Source organism: Thermobia domestica, chromosome 10 (genome assembly GCF_964235325.1).
Source record: "Thermobia domestica chromosome 10, izTheDome1.hap1.1, whole genome shotgun sequence".
Lineage (NCBI taxonomy): Eukaryota > Metazoa > Arthropoda > Insecta > Zygentoma > Lepismatidae > Thermobia > Thermobia domestica.
This window is the reverse complement of record NC_137463.1, coordinates 243,930,757-243,953,079: the sequence shown is the minus strand read 5'-3', so window position 1 is coordinate 243,953,079 and position 22,323 is coordinate 243,930,757. Positions and strand designations below refer to the sequence as shown.

General features: G+C 35.3%; 2 protein-coding genes across 3 annotated transcripts in view; both read left to right on the top strand.

Moving 5' to 3' along the window:
* The first annotated feature begins 4,607 nt into the window (after positions 1-4,607).
* Cad99C (cadherin 99C) overlaps positions 4,608-22,323 on the top strand; it is a 295,315-nt gene continuing 277,599 nt past the window's right edge. For both annotated transcript variants that reach the window (XM_081729433.1, XM_081729434.1), the window contains exon 1: positions 4,608-5,035. The gene's annotated coding sequence lies outside the window, so the exon portion shown is untranslated. The remainder of the gene's footprint in view (positions 5,036-22,323) is intronic.
* LOC145662195 (uncharacterized) lies at positions 18,435-19,845 on the top strand. Its single transcript, XM_081727527.1, has 2 exons — positions 18,435-19,144; positions 19,473-19,845. The coding sequence occupies exons 1-2, from the start codon at positions 19,074-19,076 to the stop codon at positions 19,810-19,812; spliced, it is 411 nt and encodes a 136-aa protein (XP_081583653.1). The 5' UTR covers positions 18,435-19,073; the 3' UTR covers positions 19,813-19,845.

Sequence of the window (22,323 nt, the reverse complement as noted above, 5' to 3'; positions counted from 1 at the left end):
AGGGGGAGGAGGAGATATATATATATATATATAAATGACCGAGAACAACCAATATTAATGTTGAATCCATAGTTTTCGGGGTCGCTGAGACGAACAGTGACACTTCCGACGCTATTTAAATCCAAATTCAGTCCCTCAACTTAGAAGGGAAGGGGTATATACATATATATAAAATGATCAAAAATGACCGATATTAGTGTCGAATCCATTGTTTTCGGGGTCGCTGAGACGAATAGTGATACTTCCGATACCGTCTAAATCCAAATTCAGACCCCATTAGTACTCCTAAGGTAGGATGATAACATGTAAAAATAATTGTAAATGACCGATATTAGTGTCGAATTAATAGTTTTTAGGGTCCCTAAGTTGGTTGGTGACAATTTTGGTGCCCTTTATGCCAAAATGAAACGTTTTCTCCCTGTGTGAAGAATGCGTATTCTGCTAGTAATGGTGTAAATGAATAATAAACAAATAATAGGTTGATTATAATAGTATTTATATTAATAGTATCGTTATAATAATAATATTTTTGATGAAATAACTTTTTGGTGTGTCGTTTTGGGTCGGATAATTTATGGAGTGCCGCGAGTAGAAAAAGGTTGCGAAAGACTGCTTTATATGAGCAAATTTTCAAAATTTTCTGCAAACATAATAAGCGAATATCATACAGAAAATAGCTACGACGTGGGTTGACTCAAAAACGGAAGAAGCAGTTATTAAAAGATGCAGAATAACACCCCGAAGAATAACGAAGAGAATTCCGGTGTAGCCAAAGCGGGAGTGCCTTTTATGTTTACAGTCCGGAGTGTATTTTCTGGTGGAGGCATAATTTTTGGGCGTGCACTGAGGATTTATTTTCTTTCTTGGTGAAAGTGACTAACTGGCGTAGCCTTGCAATTCGGTTCGTTTAGAGGCGAGATTAGTAATGTCTTGCTAACTCGCGGGGAAAATCCTGTTTTGTGGGATTTTTTGACAATTTTTTCTGAAAGTGATAAAGGGTATTTTCCTCGAAATTGGATACTTATGTGGGATTTTTCTCTAGAGACGGAAGATATTTATATCAAAGAGTGTGAACTTAGTTTAATTTGATTTTAGTTTATCGCCCCTTTAAGCAGCGAGATAATATGAGACGTGGAATCCGAACCATATGAGTTCCCACCAGGAATCGAACCCGAGTTTCCCATGACAAAGGTGTGTACACTAACCGCTTAGTCACGAGGGAGTTCAGCGTGAAGCTAGTGTGACTTATCAAATTTTAACCACATTTTTTTTTATATATCTGAAAAGTTCGTGCTAGTTAGGAAGTGGTTTGATAATAAATGATAATCAAAAATGAACCGCCAAGAAACAAAATATTGTGCTCTGGTAAAATAAAATAATGAATAAACGAATGAAAGAAAGAAAGAAAAATATCAATCGAGAAACAAATGAAGGAAAGAAAAATATCAAACGGGAAACAATCAACTTCCAAAGTTTTCCGTACAAAATACGTGAAAAACGAAATTTTTCTAGCATTGTTAGGGTAAGCATGAGGAGATGGAACTACATTTCTGATACCAAAAGATATTTGTTTTCTATTTGTTTTCTGTTATTATACACAAGCTATTTTATATTGGTGGAAGATAGAACTGTTTCATTACACTTTATTATTATTATTATTATTATTATTATTATTATTATTATTATTATTATTATTATTATTATTATTATTATTATTATTATTATTATTATTATTATTATCGATATATTAATAACAAACTTCAGATCCAAATTGAAAGTGACTATGTTTGTGACTCTTAATCTCTTGAACCATCCAACCGATCTCGATCAAATTTTTGACGTAGATGCGGTTCTGGACTGGAAGTGTTTTTAGCTATTCACGTTGACGGCAGAACGTAGGGGAGGGGGAGGAGAGGAATTATATAAAAAAAATAAAACTTAATAACTCTTGAACCAAACGACCAATTTCGATCAAATTTTCAACATAGATGACGTTCGTGCCTGGCATGGATTTTATCATTTCACTTTGACAGAACAACGTAGGGGTTGGGGAGGAGGGGGAGATATACAAAAATCAATAAATATAAAAATAAAAGTGACCATGTTCGTGAGTTAATATTTCGTGAACCACTTGATCGATCTAAATTAAATTTTTCAACATAAATGAAGTTCGAACCTGAAAAATCTTTTATTATTTCATTTTGATGGTAGAACTTAGGGGAGGGGAGGGGAGGAGGGGAACTATATGAAAATGAATAAGAGTTAATAACTCTTGAACCACCCGACCGATCTCGATCAAACTTTCAACATAGATAAGGTTCGGACCTTGGATGTTTTCATCGTTTTAGTTTGACAGCACAATGTAGGGAAGGAGAAGGGGGGACATACGTAATAAATAAAAATAAAAGTGACTGTCTTTGTGATTTCATCACGCTTAAACCACCGAACTGATCTGAATCAAATTATCAACAACATAGATGAGGTTTGTACATGTGGTGGTTTTTATCATATCCATTTGACGGTGGAACTTAGGGTAGGAAAAGGGGTGGGAGAGAAAGATATAAAAATAAATAAAACTTTATAACTCTTGAACCACCTGACCGATCTGGATCAAATATTCAACGTAGATGACGTTCGAGCCTGGAAAAGTTTTTTTTTTTTTTTTTAATATTTTTACTTTGATAGTAGAACCTAGGGGAGATTAATATATATAAAAAAAAATGATTAGAACTCAACCCTTGAACCACCCAACCGATCTCGAGTAAATTTTCAACGCACATGACATTGGGGCCTGGGATAATTTTTATCATGCAGTGCCCCGCAACATGGGGAGAGGAGAGGGATATATAAAAATAACCAAAAATGCCTAATATCAAAGAGCGCTTTAGTAATAGTAAAAATGGAACATATTACTATTTTTCCTTAATTTATCCCAGCAAAATCGGGTGCGTCTTAGATTCGAGGGGGTCTTGAATTCGAGTAATTAGCGAGAAATTCTTAATTAAAGATATTATAAACGTGTTATTAAAACTACTTTGCTAGCCATAAATATTTTTAATTTTGTATCATATTCAATCATTCAGACAACAATAGTGTCCTGCGCTTGCGCAGGACGTGCGAGTTTGCTTATTATTATTATTATTATTATTATTATTATTATTATTATTATTATTATTATTATTATTATTATTATTATTATTATTATTATTATTATTATTATTAGCTATTATATTAGTATAATGTGAGAAATTCAAAGCAAAATGGGACCTTTTGACTCTAGAGATGGGATTTTATAACTTTTCAGGTTGTCACCACTGGGCGAGATTCTATGGTGGGTCCGTTCTAAAGGGAAAGGAAATTTTAGACTTCTCTTTTGCGTAAGTATATATATATATATAGTGGCGGATCCAGGATATGATCAAGGGAGGGGCTAAATCATAGTTTGCCGCTTTATCCAGTGTAAAACAGGATTGAAGTCCATTTGTATACCTGAGGGTCAAGGGGGGGCTATAGACCCCCTTGGATCCGCCCTTGTATATATATATATATATATATATATATATATATATATATATATATATATATATATATATATATATATATATATATATATATTTAAAATGTGGATTCGGTATCTCAAAAATACTCGTAGAAATCAACAATTTCTGGTTTCAACGTTAAACCTTGCAGAATAAAAACGAAGATAGATAACGAGAAACTATTTTAAAAATGGATTCAGTGTAGGCGCGCACCCTGAAATTTTTGTCGGGAGGAGTCCAAGGTTTTGGGAGCCAGGAGGATCCCATTTCACGAGCCATTACGTCTATGTAGTATTGAACGGGTATTATTGTGTACCCGAAAAGACAATAAGTAATTAAGAAACGTGGGTGGTGTACGTAAAAAGTTAGGTTTCATACGTAAATCCTGTAGTTTTTGGACTTTACGTGCGACTATAGGTAACATTGTGCAGAAAACCTATAACTGAAAATATATGTTTTATAATACTTTCCGTGAGTACGCCTTTTGTATGGTCTTAACCGGGTAATCGGGAAATAATTTAAGAGGTACCGAATTCTGCTTACAAATGCGAAATGAACGGTGATGAAAGCTGAAGTGCTGACCACACATCTATCACGTAAAACCATTTGGTGGCCGTAGCCCCACAGCGCGTTCACTTTATAAAATTTGTGGCAAGGTATGTAAGTCGATAAAAAGAAAGAAAGAAAGAAAGTTGTTCATTTATCTGAAAGGGGGAGAAAAATGACAACATAAATTGTTCGGTTCGTTATAAGTTCCACAAAGATCTTTAAAAGACACCTGTACGTATCTTAATGATGACGTCATAAACTAGTCTTCCTCCTCCCTTTTTCTTTCTTCCTCCTCCTCCTTTTTTCACTCCTGGGAAAAAGAGATTCGAACTCCCAAGCAGCGCGAGATCAACGTTTTCTCCGAACACGAGTATACGCCTATTCATACAAGTATCGTTACTACTATTTTAAAAAAAAGAGAGACGAAAAAAAAGAATTTACTAGAAGAGGCTTCAATTCGTCGCCAATAGATAGCGCTGATGTAGCTCTTTTTGCACCTGTTGCTTACCGCCGCATACCTGACAAGAGGAACGGATTACGCTGACGTTGGCTTCGCTGGAATAGAATCACAATCGGTTCAGTCAGTCTTCGAGGAACAGTGTCTGTGAGTGTACCGCGTGAGGCCGCTTATCTGTGCTTGTGTTTTGTTATTACTATTAATATTTACACTAAATCAAGTAAACACATTTTTTTTATCATACCATCCGTTATTACGATTAGTGCTTGTGAGTAGTGTGAAATAACAATAAATTTTAGAAGTGTTTTATACTCTTTGTTTTGTTTCGTGTGATGCTCAGCGACACGCAAACGCCAAAAAAAGTGTTTGGTACTACAAATATGTGGAACAGAAAAATAATTATGGTAACAGCATGGGAGTTACTGTAGTGAATAAACGCGTTGGTATTCAGGAACCCAATGCTCTATGAATAAAAAACGAAATATAACAGGTAAGATTCTTTTTATCAGTTTTAATATCTTGAAGATTTCTAGCGATGAAAAATTTTTTAAAATTTCTTTTTATAAATAAAATAATTCATAAATAATAAGCTTAACTATTTTTATTAAAAATAATACTTTTTCTTTGATTTTGCGTATTTTTAGTTCGGAATTCTTAGAAGTCGGTATTATTTTAATTACTACAAGCAGTAGGGTAATGTCAGATTTTGATTGGGGGGGAAGGAAATCCCCCACTGAAATAGATAAAGTAGAGATCTCATTAATATATTAGATTTAAGAATATACAGCCCATACTGAGTGGGTCACACCTGCCTTTCCCCAAATGACTCCCCTGTCTTATGACTGTAGCCCACTTATAATTTTGCTCTAGGGGAAGGACTATCCAACTTGTATATATAACGTATATAAACTATTGATAAGAAATTGAAGGTAAGCCCAATGTTTAATCTCTCATGAATTATGTAACATTATAAAATTAAACAAAATTGAACACAAAAAATACAACCAAATACTATAAGTAGCATTATTCCAGTTTTTCTTTTGGAACAGGGGACCGGTTTCATGTTTTTCATTAATGTATTGATTAAAATGTACATACATCTCAAACTCAGGGGGAAATTGCCTCCCCTGTCCTCCCGAAATGACTCCCTTGATATAAATAATTGCTTTAATGGTATGAAAGACTGATATTATTGTTTCCTTACATCGCTTCGCTACTGCGTCAAGAATATGATGGGATTAGCGTTTCTTCAAGTTATACTTCCTTGGGGGTCTTTGCCTCACTGGAGTTGGCCAAACGTTCCCTTCCCCCGGAGTTAGATAAATGTAATTGCGAATACATGTTCGTTTTGTGCAAGGCATGTAATTTAGGTAATAGTGTCCCTGTGCAGGCCTCCTCACATTTTGATCCATCCTCCCTTTCCTAGACATTTTCTGTAAGAAAGCCTAATGTAATTTTTAAAATTTCCCATTGTCCTTTTTCAATCACATTAATTCACTTTTTGGCTAGGGCATTCACTTTTTTATCCAAATTCATGAAATTTATCCTGAAGATCTTGGCAATATAACTTCGACTAACGAATCAAAAACCAAAGTTTTATTCCCGGAACACAATATTCTGATAGATCTTCCATCGTGATAGTTAATACGATAGTGCTCTGAATAAATATTCCGATTGTTTTTCTTATCTCTTACTCTTTTCCCTTACAAACTTGACGAATCAAGAAACCATTATATTTATTGGCGCCGATACAGAAGGTTAATAAGGGGGTATTGCCCTGCCATACTTTCCTAATTTGTGTATAAACTTTCGTTTGTTTGTTTGGTGCCTTTTCCCAATTTGTTTCAAACTACGCACGATACATACACCTATACCGTCTATATTTCTGTATGAAGATACTACTATCCTTATGAGCAATTGGCCGTCTAAAGTATCGGGCCATTGTGGGCCCACGATTGGCCCGCAATCAAAGATTCGCCCCACTATCAGACCGAGAGCGGCAATGCTCATGAGGAGATTATAAAAATAATTTGGTATCTTTTTTTTTTTTTTTTTATTTGTCCGTACTGACTTGACTTCATGATTTCAATGCATTATGTATCAATGGGCAGTGGCATATGCAAGGGGAGTTTCTTAGTTTTAACTCCTCCGTTGAGCCAGATATTTTGCAAAAATAAACATTTACCATATTAAAATTTCTACAGAAACACCTGAAATATAAACTCTTAAGCTTGGACCCCTTCCCCTTGATAAAATTCTGTGTACGATATGGTTAGAGCAACGTTATTAAATGTAATATCACAGTACATGTATAAATTGTGTAGGATGCTTAAATCCTATGTGCATTGTCACTACTCCCACTTGTACTTGTGACTTTTAATTCTTGTGAACTCCATGCAGGTAGTGGATGCGAAAGAATGGCGACATGAAGGGAATATAACGGTATTTTGATTCAAAAAGTTCCCATGAACCTTCTTTCGATTCCATGTTCGTTCTAAGAGTAAAATATATCGTTATTCGTTCTTGTTACTATAGTACATTGTAGTTTAAATTAAAAGTTTTAAAATTAATTATAATACAGGAAAGTTTTCTGTACCACGGAGAGAGTATTTTGGAGTTTCTTGCTTATCCGACTGTTGAAATCACCCTAATGTGACGCTTGGCTCAGTTCATGCTATAATGGGCGTGTGAAGTGATTTTTCATTCACTGGAACCAGTTCCAACCTGTTCCGGAGCGATTTTTTTTTAAAACGAAATGTTAATGAGCGGTGATGCTACCTGATTCTTTCTGAATTGGTACTATTGCTAATGCTTTTAAACTGGTTACCGCGACATACTTGGGCGATTTGGTATCTAAAATCAACCGACATGTTGGATTTCAGAAAATGTGTGTAGCAGGCACACACTGAAATTTGTGTTAGTCCACCAGTAGTAGTTACTACGTCTATGTAGTATTGAATTGATATTATTCTACATCCGATAGAACGGAAAATAGTTTAAAGTACTGTCATCTATATCTTCAGAAAAAATAACAAAACTAAATTGTTTTTATAAGGAAAGGAAGAGAGCAGATGTAATGTAAAATCAAATTTTTAAGATACGGTACATGAAACATTTCTCTCATACTGCGACCATATTCTGACGAAAGAGTAGATATATTTGTCGAGTAAGGAAGCTCGGGGGGGGGGGGGGACCGGTAGGTACATCCTTGGTGTGTAGTAAAGAGTCTTGTTCACCCCTTACATAATGATTATTTAACTGAATATACAGTATGCTTAGAAGTACATTGGTTCTATGTTAACTGTATTTTGATTGGAATTATATCCAAATATCCAGCATATCATGATCTCCTGAAGTTAGAGCAACTCGATGTGTAAACTTCTCATTACTAAAATAAGTGCCCCAACGTTTTCGAAAAATTTTGCTTCTAAAGGCGAAGGAGGCACTTTCAATAACAGTGGTGTCCAATTATAATGAGCCTGAGGGTCATAACCGTCTTTACTAGTAACGTGGAGGGCCGCAGCTAAATAATAATAACAATAATAACCGGCATTTTATCATATACAATAAATAAATAAATAGGGAAAGGTGCTGCCGTGGATATCCGCGCCTTTTTGTTGTACAGAAGCGCTAAATGGATGCGTTATTTCGAAAGAAGAGTGGAAACATTAAACGAATGAATAAATATAAATGAAAATACTATCAGTAATAAAAATCGTGAATCGTGAAAGCTTTGTGGGTCGCAGAAAATGGTTTGGCGGGCCACATGCGGCCTGCGGGCCGCCATTTGGACAGCGCTGTTCTATAATATTCAGTACTTTATGTTGTCTTGACACCAAAAGGGGAAGGTGAACTCACCTTAACGCTCCGGCATCGTCCCCCCACTCGCTGGGAGAGTCCCTTCCACCAGTAGTTATAACTGGGAGATGAATTGTTGATCCATCGCGCTAAAAAAGGTATCCAATTGCACTTGTTTTTTCAGGAAGAGTTTCTTGCGTTGCTCCGTGCACTTTTAAACAAACAGTAAACTATACAAATACAGGACGGTTTAAATTCCTAAGATGTCGGCCTTCGAGAGAACATCTACCCGTCCTATCAAGAGAGAAGTGCTGCAATGGCAGTTTCTCAACATGTCCTGAATAAGGGGCGCGTACCTTTATGTAAGAATCAATTTATAGTGTTAAATTCCCATAAATTATGGATTATTATTATTATTATTATTATTATTATTATTATTATTATTATTATTATTATTATTATTATTATTAAGTATTCTGCATTTTGGCAGGTTCTGGATCTAATGAGGGTTTTATTTATGTATTTATTTTAATTTTAGGTTAGGGCTTGGAAATGTTAGTTCCGCGTTTCCCCATCTTCAGCTTCCTCTTTTAACTCCCAATAATATTTTCTTCTATTTTTTTAAATCAGCGACCGGTTATGTTCTTCTTCCTATTCCTCTCTTTCCTTCCATCTTTCCTTCTATGGTGGTATGAAGAAGACAATTTATTCTCAAGGTATTAACCATCCAATTGATCTTCCTACGAAGGATACTGACTATAAACGTCCTCTTCTCTCCTATCCGTTTTAAAACGTCTTTGTTTGTTACTCTTTCTGTCCATTTTATCTTCTCTATCTTCCTCCAACACCACATTTCGAAGCGCTCTAAATATTTCATCTCTAACTTCCGTAATGTCCAAGTCTCTGAACCATGCTGTCCAATATTCCGTATATAGCACTTGACCAACTTCCTCCTTATTATATCTTATGAAACTTGTATTGTACATAACATAAATAATTCCAAGTAATAATACATTTACGATTTTTGCATCGAATTTAAGATGGTTATACGTTTCATATTAAGCGGGGCAATCTGGCATTTCAGATTGGTTTGAATTTAATGTCCCTTTCAGCAGCGAGCCTATATGAGACGTGGATCTATTGACTAACGTGAAATCCGAACCAAATGAGCTCCCGACGGGAATCGAACCCGGATTTTCCACGCGAAAAGCGAGTACGCTAACCACTTAGCCACGAAGGAGCTCCGTTTCAAATTGGTGTTTCATTGTAGTAGAAATGATTGGCGGAACTCTCTAATGTCCCACTTCGCGTCTGTACCCTTTTAACTTAAAAATAGAGTCAATGAATTTAATTAAATGCTCGAAACTGGCGATTATGAAAACCATCCCACTTTGACACACAAAAAATATGGCCACTGTAATCCTTGTAAGTTTCAATGGAAGAAAAATATTTAATTTGTACAAAAGCATGTCCTAAAATATTAAATACTTAGGATCTTGGTACCCCAAATACTTCCTGTCTAGTGTCTACGATAATGTCCTATTTTATAAGCATTTTTCAGAACTTAAAAAAAAAAGAATTATTAATATTGCTATCATTTTGCAATACGTATCTATGAACATATTTTAATCGTGTTTGTTCTCCATTTGGAAACAAAAACCGTTGACTAAGCTTCTGTTCTCTTTGCGGTTGAAGCAGTAGTATGCGTGGAATGTCCTCACTTCTGTCTCTAGCTTACATGTTGGAATATTTTTACGGTACTTTCTCCTCGGTCATCACTGTTCTAGTGCTTACTGAATACACAGCAGTAAGAAGTGTGTGTAGTCAGTTTTTTTTTTTTATGAGGGGCGATCAAATTCTTATTGAGAATAGACTGAAATCGAGGCTGGCGAGAAAAAACGTCTTTCTCGTCAGCCTCGGACTGAAATAGTGTGACGTCACATCCTTCTCGTTGCCATGGTGATCGTCATTTTATTTTCTAAACAACAAGTAGCCTAAATACCTAAAGAACCTATCTGCTAAACGAAAACAGTGATGAAATATTTCGGAACTGCAAACATTAGAGTGGAACAAATACTTATGTTTCTTTTTAAATATTTCTAATGATTGAAATTGAAAAAAAAGGGGCAGAAAAGGTAATTAGAAAATAAATATGTTAAATAATGTTACGTGCATGACAAGCATTGAAACTGAAATCAGCGAGTTCACATGTCTTGTGAAATTTTCCCTCTCATATAGTATATTTTGAGAATTTCTATATTTTTCAGGTTAAATTAAACCTTAAAGTGTACTCACCCTGTTCATAATCAGATATTAACTTTAAATAATTCAAAAAAAATTTGATTCAATAATATGAGTATGATATACGATTGCAAATTTGAACAGGATTACTGTTTAACAGTTGTTTAAAATATATACTGAACCATTCATAATTAGATGTGTAATTATTGTGTTTTCTAAATGCATTTTTTTTTAAAAAAAAGAAGAAGTTGATAGAGAATATAAGAAAAGATGTTACCTATATCCACTGATGGTCTTGATTGAATATTTCTAAAGGCTAGCCTTTTCTTTCTTTTGTAATGTTGTATACTTAGAAATAATATTGTGCACTCTCATTATAAACAGTAGACATTAGAAGTGTAAATGCCCCAATAGAATTAACATTATTCTAAAATACTTTTTTTCTTTTCTAAAAAATCGTGTATTTTTACATCTTTCTCAGTGCCTACAGTTTGTCAATCTACACGTTAGGGAGTTTATATTGCGTATAATTGCTTCTTATGGTGGATTACATGATAATTGTGCTTACATTAACTATTCAATTTCTACCTTATTACTTAAGGATGTGGAGCTTTTAGAAATAAGCTCTTTAGCTTCATTAACTTCACGCGTTTGTATAGAAAAAACATGGCGATCACCATCGGGAAGGAAATGGCGACATCACTATTCCAGTCTATTCTGAGAATTTTGGTTGTTTATTGAAGTTTAACTCCCCTTTTCAGCTATATGAGACTTGAACCTACAAATTAAGATGGAATATAAACCACTGTATTGCGTTTAATGCTCTCCCACCGGGAATCGAACCAAGGCTTTCATTCAGAAAAATATTTTTTAATTTTATTTAACAATCACCAGATACAGCTCAGAGGACATTTTATACTGGATATCTAACAACAACAACAATGGAAAGGATTTGAGAAGGTATCGGCCAGGGCCTTTAGTAGGTACCATCCCGGCGTTTGCCTGGTAGGACTGAGGGAAACTGGAAAACCACAGTTAGGGTGGTCGGCAGTAGGAATCGAACCCACGACCTTCCGAATGCGAAGCCAACGCTTTACCACTCGAAAATTTTGTCCGGGGATGGTTCAAATTCGAAATAGAAGTGGGCTGCACCGGGATACTATGTGCTAAAGCAGACGATCTACACAAGAAAATGAAATGAAGGCTTACAGTTTGACATATCATGATGTCCTTTAGATTAAGGGAGACTTGATTAAAGCAATTGAATGAGATAGAAGAATCGGTGGAATGCAAATGTAGGAGAAAACGGGTGTTCCCGAGAAAACATACGGACCCGATGTTGTCCACCACAAACTTACTTGGTCGAGGATCGAACCAGGGACGCTAAGCACCAGAGGTAAGCACTCTACCATTGAGCCACTATTACCCCTAATCTGCACTAAAGTAGCATGTAATTGGAATTTCATTTTTAGTTCAACGTCCCACGATTATGCCCTTTAGACTGAAGGAGACGGGTGATTACTGAAAGCGAGTGATTATGAAATTAATTTTTTGTGTTCACCACCGGGAATCGAACCCGGGATCACGTGTATAAAAAGCCTTCGCGCTAGCCACTACACCAGTGGGGAGAGCTCGGCGCCAATCAGTGTTTGACTAATTTCAAGAGGATTAGTCCTCAGGAAATATGCCCGGAAGAAATACTGGTCGAGTCTTGAACTCCGTGGACTAAAAGTGCGCGCGCTAGTCGGGGAGAGCTAAAATCTAATTTATTTTTGAAGGAAATTTACCTCTTTCAGTTTAGAGGTCTGCGCGGGTTCGAGCCGAGCCCGAGGGTCTAAGCCCGACCCAGTCCACTGCCCGGACTCGGGCTTACAAAGCATATATCACTTCGGGCCCGGGCCGGGCTCGGGCAGTAAAAGTTTTAAATATACAACCATATTTTTATTGGTCCGTTTTTTATGGAGAACTTTTAACGCACAACTGCAAAATTAAACCTCTAATTGCTGTAAATAAAAATACAATTTTGCGTTAATTATTAGGTTTCTGTAATTCGGGTTTATTTGATTATCACACTAGCTTGGGCCTAAATATTAAATTATATTTCGGACTCAGGTCGTGCCTCACATTATAAATTCACGGACCGGGACGGGTCCGGGCTAAAAATTTCGGCCCTTGCAGACCTCTATTTCAGTAAATGAAATGAAATGAAATCTTTTAGTTTTACGTCCCGCGGTATGCCGGTTAGGCTAAAGGAGACGGTGATGATGAGTAATGAATGAAATGGTGGAATGAAGAAAGTGGGAGGAAACGGGAGAACCCCGAGAAAACCCTCGCACACGGAGTTTGTTCACCACAAAGTTCACTTGGCGAGGGCTGGGATCGACCTCTATTTCAGGTACTCTTTCTTTTACCATAATTATTTACGTACTTGAGAACTTATCGAACTGAAACGTAGAAAAAAGGAGGGGAAAATAACATGAGAAACAAATGAAAGATGGCCACAAACAAAGCCTATTCTATTTAAATTACTGTTAGCTTCCATTATACAGTGTTCCAAAAACAAAAAAAAAAAGTTGAATGAATGTCTTTGTCTGATGTTAAAAGAAGATGCCTAGTAAAACGAAAGTTAATGCGTTGTAATAGAAAGGACAGACCATTCTCACGAAGATGATCATTCGTTTTCACTTCTCGACTAAACAAAAACAATGAAGCACACAAATTTCAGGAAAAAATATTATTACCCGTATTTGTCCAAGCTGTTTTCATAATATAGGCTTTTCTAACCGACATGTCGGTTGGAGTTAATGTAAGCACAATTGGCTTGTAATCACATTAACTATTCGGCTTGTAAATTAATTATAATATGGTGGTGAGCTATAATATGGTTGGATCGCCCCCCCCTTCAACATTTTTGGGTTGACTTCCGGTCTGACCCAAACCATGCACTTACGGCTGCCAGATCGAAGAAGTGCAAAATTGTTCGAAGTGTCCATTTCTTGTAAATTCAAAGTTACATTCTGAAAAAGCTAGAACATTGTATTGTCAGAAATGTGCCATAGATCTACTTTAAAGTGAATTCATGCTATGTTCAGAAATCAACGCAAACAGGATTGGACATACAATACATCAGATTTTTAGTCACATTCAGATCTACAACGCGAAACATTTTCCTTACAATTGTCAATTTTATAGTTATCATAGTCTGACCAGAAGTCACAGATTATAAAAATAGAAATAAAAAAACTCTATTAATTACAATATTATTATTATTTTATGATTGATTTAATTATTTGCTTATTTTCATTGATCGAAATTCTAATATACTATTTTCTACCTAATTATACTATTTTCTGCAAAATTGAAAGATTTTAAGGGGGATGTGGACCCTCAGAACTAAATCCTAAGTAACGTACTCTACTGCAAACTGTGCTAAATCTAACGAGGTAAAACAAAAAAAAAAAAAGTATAAAACATTGAACAATGCGCAAAAATAATACTGCATAATTTCATCCTTCCACAGAAATTTACTCGTGGATACCCAGTGTAGAGAACCCTCTACAACAGCAAAGAAACAGTATTGCACACCACCAAACACAAAGTTTTTTGAAACCAATTTCGAAACCAATACAGATTTTAGGTTACATAATTGACATACAAGTGAGGACTCAAAACGTTTTGTTAATTTTTAAGTACTAAAATAACTAAATTATCTGAGTGCTGCGGGTCGCGGCAGCAACTGCTGCACGACGCCATCTTAAGGTTAGTGTAAAGAGACAAGTTTTGCCAATAGATGTCACTACAATCTTCGTATCTCTCCCATGTATTTTTTACCTTTCACGAAATTTAACAATTTCTTTTACAAATTTCAACCTAGAGAGTTCAAATTTTTAGAGAAGGGAACTTCATAATCTATCAAAGAAAACAATCCGTGCCGATTTTTTATTTAGACTTTTCTTTATTGTTGAAACAGTTCCATTGTTAAAGATTTAGATAACCATTTCAACAATCAAGCAATTTCAACAATGAACAAAATTCTAAATAAAAAATCGGCACGGATTATTGACTTCGATAGATTGTGAAGTTCCTTTTCTAAAAATTTGAAGTTTTTAGATTGAAATTTGTAAGAGAAATCGCGAATTTTCGTGAAAGGTAAAACATATATGGGAGAGATACGAAGACTGTAGTGCCATCTATGGCAAAACTTGTCCCTTTAAACCAACCTTAACTGTTGGCCAATTGCAAAATATAAAGCGTTTCTGCTATCGTCTGCCTGCCGAAGCAAAATTTGAAGTGTAGAAATTATCCTACAAAAGGTTTCAACTCAGCATAGCTCGAGAGGGTGCACCGACATTGCGCAAATTTTCCCACGCTTATCTGTTGACACAGATAAAGCCTTAATGAGCAGGCAACAAAATTGGAAATTGCGAAAAAAATCTTGTGCAACGTTGCCATCATTACCATAAGTATATCGACTAATAAAAACAGTCACCAAAATGCAAGTCGTTTTAACAAAAAAAAAAAATACAAAGTAATGGATAACAATAGCATTTTCAGTCATCTATATTATATGTGTGCAATGGCGTCGTTAGAGAGGGTGACTGGGGAATGTGTCCCAGTCATTCATTTTCCGTATCATATCTAACTGTAAGATTAAAACTGTAAGAATATAGTTATTGAAAGCAAATAGTTTTGAAATACTGTAAGGAAAACAAACATATATAAAATAAACAATATATATAAATATTTCTAGAAGTTCTCTTGAAATATCGTGAACAGACGTTCGACCAATCAGAAATAAAGATTTGTCTATATCTTCCAGTTTTGGCCAATCAGAAACAAGCACTTGTATACATATTTCAGGTGTGTCTACCACATATCTTAATAACTATCCTTTCACCTTTCTATAAATGATACTTAGATTTGCATTTGCGTCTTAGTTGTTCTTAGGTGCTGTGAGAAACATTTGTTATATATTACCTAGGTATTATCGTATAAATTGTTACAAGAATGAGTGGTCAGTGTATTAGAGATAAATAGGGCCCCTTGGCAAGAAAGCTCGCCCCCTTGAGTGATGCAGCAACTTATATCTACGTGTACCTCCTACATGCAGTTAGAATTCTAAAGCAGCATGTCGAATGTTGTGTCTCGCCGCGGTTTTCAACGAACTTAAAGAGTTCTGGTTTGGCCAATGGCCACCAATTAATATTGCTACCAAAGTGTTTACCATCCTCTTAGGTATTGATTAAGACCAATATCGTCTCTCTATGAATTACCGTTCCCATGATATTGGCCAAAAATGGCCGATTTCCAGAGATTTAAGGAGCATTATTTGAGGAACCGTAAGTCATAGAGAGGTCATATTGGTGTTGGTCAATATCTAAAAGGGTGGTAAATATTTTGGTAGCAAATAGTAACCGGTGGCCACTGTGCAACTGGCCATCAATTAATATCAGTACGAAAATGTTTAATGTTCTATTAGGGATTAACACTGATATCATCTCTCTATGACTTACCGTTCCCGTGATACTGACTAAAAAAGTTCGAATTTCTAGATATTTAAGCAGTCATATCTCGAGAACTATAAGTCATAAAGAGATGATATTTTGTTAATTTTTGCGAGAAAGAGAAGAGGGTGCGGATAAAAAGATTTACCTTTACATCTAGGAACAATTACAGCTATCCTTCCCGCTAGATCTCTCCATTCTTTTAAAGTTCGTTCTGGCAATGCTCTTAGAGCATTCTCAACTGTTTTATCCTGAAGATATTTACCGGACAGTGTACATTAGAAAGGTTTTGGACCTGAAATTGGTTTGTGGGCCTGAAAAGGGCCTCAGTTCTTTAATTACTGTGTATTTGCTTCACTCCCAGAGAGATAACAAAGCGTTTCCGTTAGCCGACTGTCGGCAAAGCGTGTTCAACGTATATGGCCAGAGCAAATGTTGAAAACATTCTCAAGATGGGTGCTGGTCCCTCCTTTGTTTGGACACGAATGAGGTTCGTGAACTGTACGTTTTGCTGTTTTAATGCATCTCTGATGTTATCTATGTTGGTTGTGGTTGGAACACCTTCTTCAGGAAAGCAATGCATCTCAGCAATTCTTCTCTGCAAAGCTTATTCTTCTCCGTTGTGCACTCTCCCAAATGTCACCAGCAACTGTATGTCAGACCTCCTCAGGTTCTGTTAAAACCCCGAACGAATTGCGGATATAATAAACCAATAATAGAACAAGCCAATGAGGAACGAGAATCACAACGAGCCAATCAGGATCGAGAATTAATCGCAAGTTTTAGTGAGGAGGGTAATATAAACAGGAAGCAATAAACTGGAGAAACATAAGTGAAACTTTCAGAATGGAGTTTACATTGACGAAAACAGAAAAAGGTGTACCTTGTGTATTAATGGGAGGCTTTAAGTATCGTTTCTTTCGCCAAGGAAAAAAAGGCTCAAATTGGAGGTAAGTTAATGTAGTACATAATTTTTGCATGTATATAAGCCTATAGCTTGCTAAGTTATGCAAAGCCTACTTTAGTATTTTCAGTAGTCAGCTTGACCTATATTTTAGTAAGTTCTGTAAGCCTATATTAGTATTTATGCTAGTCAATAGGATCCATATATACTTTGTTAAAAGATGTAACACACTATTAGTATTAATGTCGGGAAGTTGGACCTATATTTTGTTAAGTGATGTAACCTATATTAATATTTATGCCATTCAGTTGCTTCTATACTTTGTTAAGTAATGGAAAGTTACATTAATATCCATGTCAGTCAGTTGGGTCTATATTTTGTTAAAATATGTGTCTAGTCCCTATTTTAATATTTATGCCAGGCAATTTGTCCTATACTTTCGTAAGTGAATAAGTAAGCCTGCATTAGTATTTATGTCAGTCAATTGGACCTATACTTTGTTAAAAGGTGATGGAAGATATAACATTTTTGCCAGTGAAATAGTGAATACATTTTTCTTTAAATAGTAAGTTTAGAACACGTGATACGATTTAATTATTATTTCCTTTCTTTCAGATGTACTAAGAAAAGCTGTAATGCTAGTATAACAATGGATGAAAATACAAGTGAAGTTTTAGAAAGGAAAGATATTCATAATCATTGTGAAGATGAAGATGGTGTTCAACGGCATTTTCTTAGAGAGAATTGTAAGCGACGAGCCACTGAACAATTGAACGAGAAGCCAAATAAAATTATAAGGCAGGAAGTTTCAAAATTGGAACATCATGACACACTTGATCATAAAGAAATTAAAAGATGCCGAGACGTTATTTATAAAAATCGAAGAAAGGTGACTCCTCGTCTACCCAGAAACACCGTAGAGGCTATACAGCAAATGGTTCAGAAGCAGGATGATATAGCAATTGACGGAGAAAGATTCATCTTTGTTGATGATGAAGCTAATATAATTCTTTTCACGTGTAAGAAAAATATCGAGTAAGTATAATTTCATTTATAACCATTAACTTTGAAATGAGTTTCATTTACAGCATCAAGAAGTAGAATAGGAAGTAGTTGCTTGAACAGAAAAGTTCCTTTTTCCGTCTTATTTCCAAATTATAGTAAAATAGTTTTTTTTTTTTTTTTTTGATTCTCACAAAATATATCGTAACATAGCATTTCACCTAACGATATGACACTACAGTCTTGTTTACTATTTTCTTTTCTGACACTAATCTTATTTTCTTTTCAGTTTTCTGTGTGAGTTCAGCGGGTTAGAAGTATTTGCAGATGGAACTTTCACTTATGCTCCTAAGCATTTCACACAGTTATATACAATACATGCATATAAAAATGGATATTATCTACCTCTATGTTTTGCATTTTTGCCGAAGAAAGACAAGAATACGTATGTGGCCATGTGGAAGATGATAAGAAACTTAGACAGTAGATTCGACTTGAAAATCATTTACGTTGATTTTGAAACAGCTGCTCACGAAGCCATCAAGAATGTGTTTCCAAATTGTGACATTCGTGGCTGCAGATTCCATTTGGGACAAACATGGTGGCGGAGGATTCAAGCCGACAATGATCTGCGACAAGCATATATGGATCCAAAATCTGAACTAGGTATTATTGATATTATTATGGTCTATTATTCTTTATTATTAATTTAATAATACCATGTGGACTTTGTTTTGTTATATATTAATACAGAATACAGTTGAAAATAGAATCTTATTCTGTTTGACTGAAGAATCTTAATTCAGTCACCATTCTTAAAAGCAAATAAACTGCTGTTCTAATAATGTACGAAATGAAGAAATTATAAAGCCAACAGTAAGATCCATCAATTTCACTACTTTCCCAATGCTTGCTTATTCTAACAAATTATTATTATTATTATTATTATTATTATTATTATTATTATTATTATTATTATTATTATTGCTTTTCTTACAGGTTCATGGATAAAGGCATTTTTTGGGTTGCCATATTTACATCCAACAGAAGTATCAGATGCCTTTACTCAACTAATATCAATGACGCCGGATGATACAGGGCATAAATTTTCCGATTACGTCCTAGAAAACTACATAGAAGACGGTTGCAAGTAAGTAGCTTCCTTTTGAATTTCATCTATAGTAGCACATGCTTCAATAACTCTTAATACTGCAAAAACTGTTGTCCTAGTTTGAACACAACATTAATGGTTGTGCTGATATGGTATTTTCTCTCAATGCAACTTAATTATAGTGAAATTTTCTTCTGTCTTCATGTAAGACGTAGATTAAAATGCAGGTTTTGATAGTTGTAAACAAATTACGGACCAAGACTATAAATATTTCTTGAATCTAGTGTTATAAATGTTTTAGTGTTTTATATAAATTGTCAATAATTGTGTGCATGAACTAAGGATCTTTTTATTTTATTAATTTTAGGTATCCACCTGTCATGTGGGCGTCTATACCATCCACGATGCGTCGGACGACAAATGGACCAGAAGCTTTTCACAGACATTATAATAGTCAATTTTACTTCCCTGCTCCTGATATTCATACGGTGATTTCTGCTTTGTTAGAGATCCAAACGGAAACTGCCATGAAAATAACGTCCATATTAAAAGGAATTTCAAAGGCCCAAAGACCAGCAGAAGTCAAAAGGAGCGAGTTTGTCATGAGGAAGTATGCTGAGTTCAGGAATTCGCAGAGAAACTATGAGAAGGCACGTATGACATTTTTAAAAGCTGTAGGATTTAAATTTCAAGCATTCAAACTGTAAAATGAAATTTTCTGTAAATAAGTATGTTGCTTTGTAAATATTAGAATGCAATAAAATATATCTCATAAAGGAATAGCTTTATACATTTCATTTCGATGCAAAATTTCACACAATTCCTTAAATCCTGTTGTTGGCAACGTCGCGGCGGAAATTTGCGCAATTTCAGCACTTTCTGCTCCTCGTTAATAAGACATAAATTACTTAGATTATCAACGATCTAATCTTTAGAAAAATTTGCGCAATGTCGTTGCATCGGCTCGAGATATCCCCAGCAACGGACGGGCAAATGACGTCATTTTTTGTAGAGCCGACTCTACGCGGCGTGTCAGGAGGGTATGCTTCATTATTATCACAAGACTATCACTCGAAAGATAGCATTTATTTTATGTTTATAAACATGTAATGTCAGCTATTTCTGTCCTGTTCGTGAGGCTTAAGACCTTTAATTGACCGTACAGATTTTTAAAGATAATGGTTATTTTTTTTATTCCGTTAGTTCGTAAAGTTCACAAATTAATTTAAATTGGTTGTAACTAGGAGTAGGTAACCAAAATTGATCCTCTCCATCTTTTATCATTCTCGTTCATTTTCATCAATTTTTAAAGTGTTTGGTTTACCATTAACTCCTTTGTGTACTTACTTCGTCTGTTTGCCCGGGAGACACAAAATATTAATAACTACTTGAAGAATGACCATTAATTTTGTCCAGGGTGTATAGAGTCGAAGTTGGGAATCAAGGTCGTTGCTGGAGGTGATCCATTCAGTTGTTCCGAAGATACAGTCAATCAAAAATCGATTCTTCATGTATTCCTATGGGAGGAATTATGGATATCACCCTTGCTTGATAGGCTATCCGCAGTGCTGCTGAGATTAGCGGGTTAGTATAATACTCAGGATGGAAAATACTAATATATCCGTGGAAATCAACGCTAAAATGAAACTAAATTGCTTTTTGCTCGTCAAATCTTAAAAAAAAGAAAAACATAATTTCTGTTTTCAAATAGTCATTAACTCATCCTTAACTGACTTAATTTAATTTGGGGTAAAACACTATAAGGCAAAGCTAAGCTTGGTAAAATTTAGTTTCTTAAGGAGCTTAGTTTGCAAAACACCAAACCAAACTTCTTCATGTGGAGTACACAGTGACAATTCTATTTATTTTCATTAAAATTATTGTAGCAGTATTACAAAACATTTATGGTAAGTCAAGCATCATAAGTTAGTGATATAAGGGAAGGATGGTATACATACTCGTAATAGTGATGCACATAATCCTAAAGTGATTCATGTAATCTTAACAGTGACGCACAAATTTTCAACAGTAACGCACAAACTTTCAACAGTAACGCAAATTACCCCAATAGTGACGCGTATAATCCTAACACTGACTCACATATTCCTAATAGTGACTCACATAATCTTAGCAGTGACTCATATAATCCTAACAGTGATACACATATCCCTAATAGTGGCGCACATAATCCTAACAGTGACTCACAAATTTTAATAGTGACTCACATAATCTCAACAATGACGAACAAACTCTCAATAGTGACTCACGTAATCTCAACAGTGACGCAAAACTCTCAACAGTAACACACATAATCCCAACAGTGACTCACATAATCCTAACAGTGACTTACATAATCTTAACAGTGGCGCACAAACTCCCTACAGTGATGCACATGATACTAACAGTGACTCACGTAATCCTAACAGTGACTTACATATTCTTAACATTGACACACATAATCCTAACAGTGACACAGAAAATCCTGACAGTGATGCACATAATCTTAACAGTGACGCACGAACTCCTGACAGTGATGCACATAATCGTAACAGTGATTTCCATAATCATAACAGTGACGCTGGTCCTGCTTGTAAATTAATTGCTTCTTTCTAAATAGTTTCCTCCCATTCAAGGGTGATCCAGGGGGGGCGATCGCCCCCCCCCCAAAGAGGAAACTTTCTTACTTTATATATATAAATAAAATCTATCCCAGAGTTTGGAGCCCTTAAAAGTTGCATTATGACAACCCACCGCTCCCCCCAGAAGTCGGTCCTGGATCCGCCCCTGCTCCCATTCGACACTGAAATGTTACAGTTTTTATTTATTTTCATTAGATTTTCTAATGTCATTTTTTGTGTACCTTCACCCTTAAAATACTTGTATTAATGTCTTAAACGACTTTTTTTTTTTTTCTATTTGGAAACTTAATTCACCAATGAGCTTGCGAGATGCCTCATTCCACTCAATGTTACTAAGGCTTCATCGTATATACGTAATTTCTTTCTTTTTTTCTTTACATGGAAACCATAAACAAATGTGTTACGCGACTATAAAAGTATTCAATTGATTTTTTTTATTATTATTATTCGTTAAAGAAAATGGTACTTCAAGTATTACGTTCTTCTCTGCTTTATAAGGAACGGAAGATCTTAATAAGCCGACGAGAAAGAAAAAAAGAATTCTTGCGCCCGAGGCAAGTGAAAAAAACCAGCTTCCAT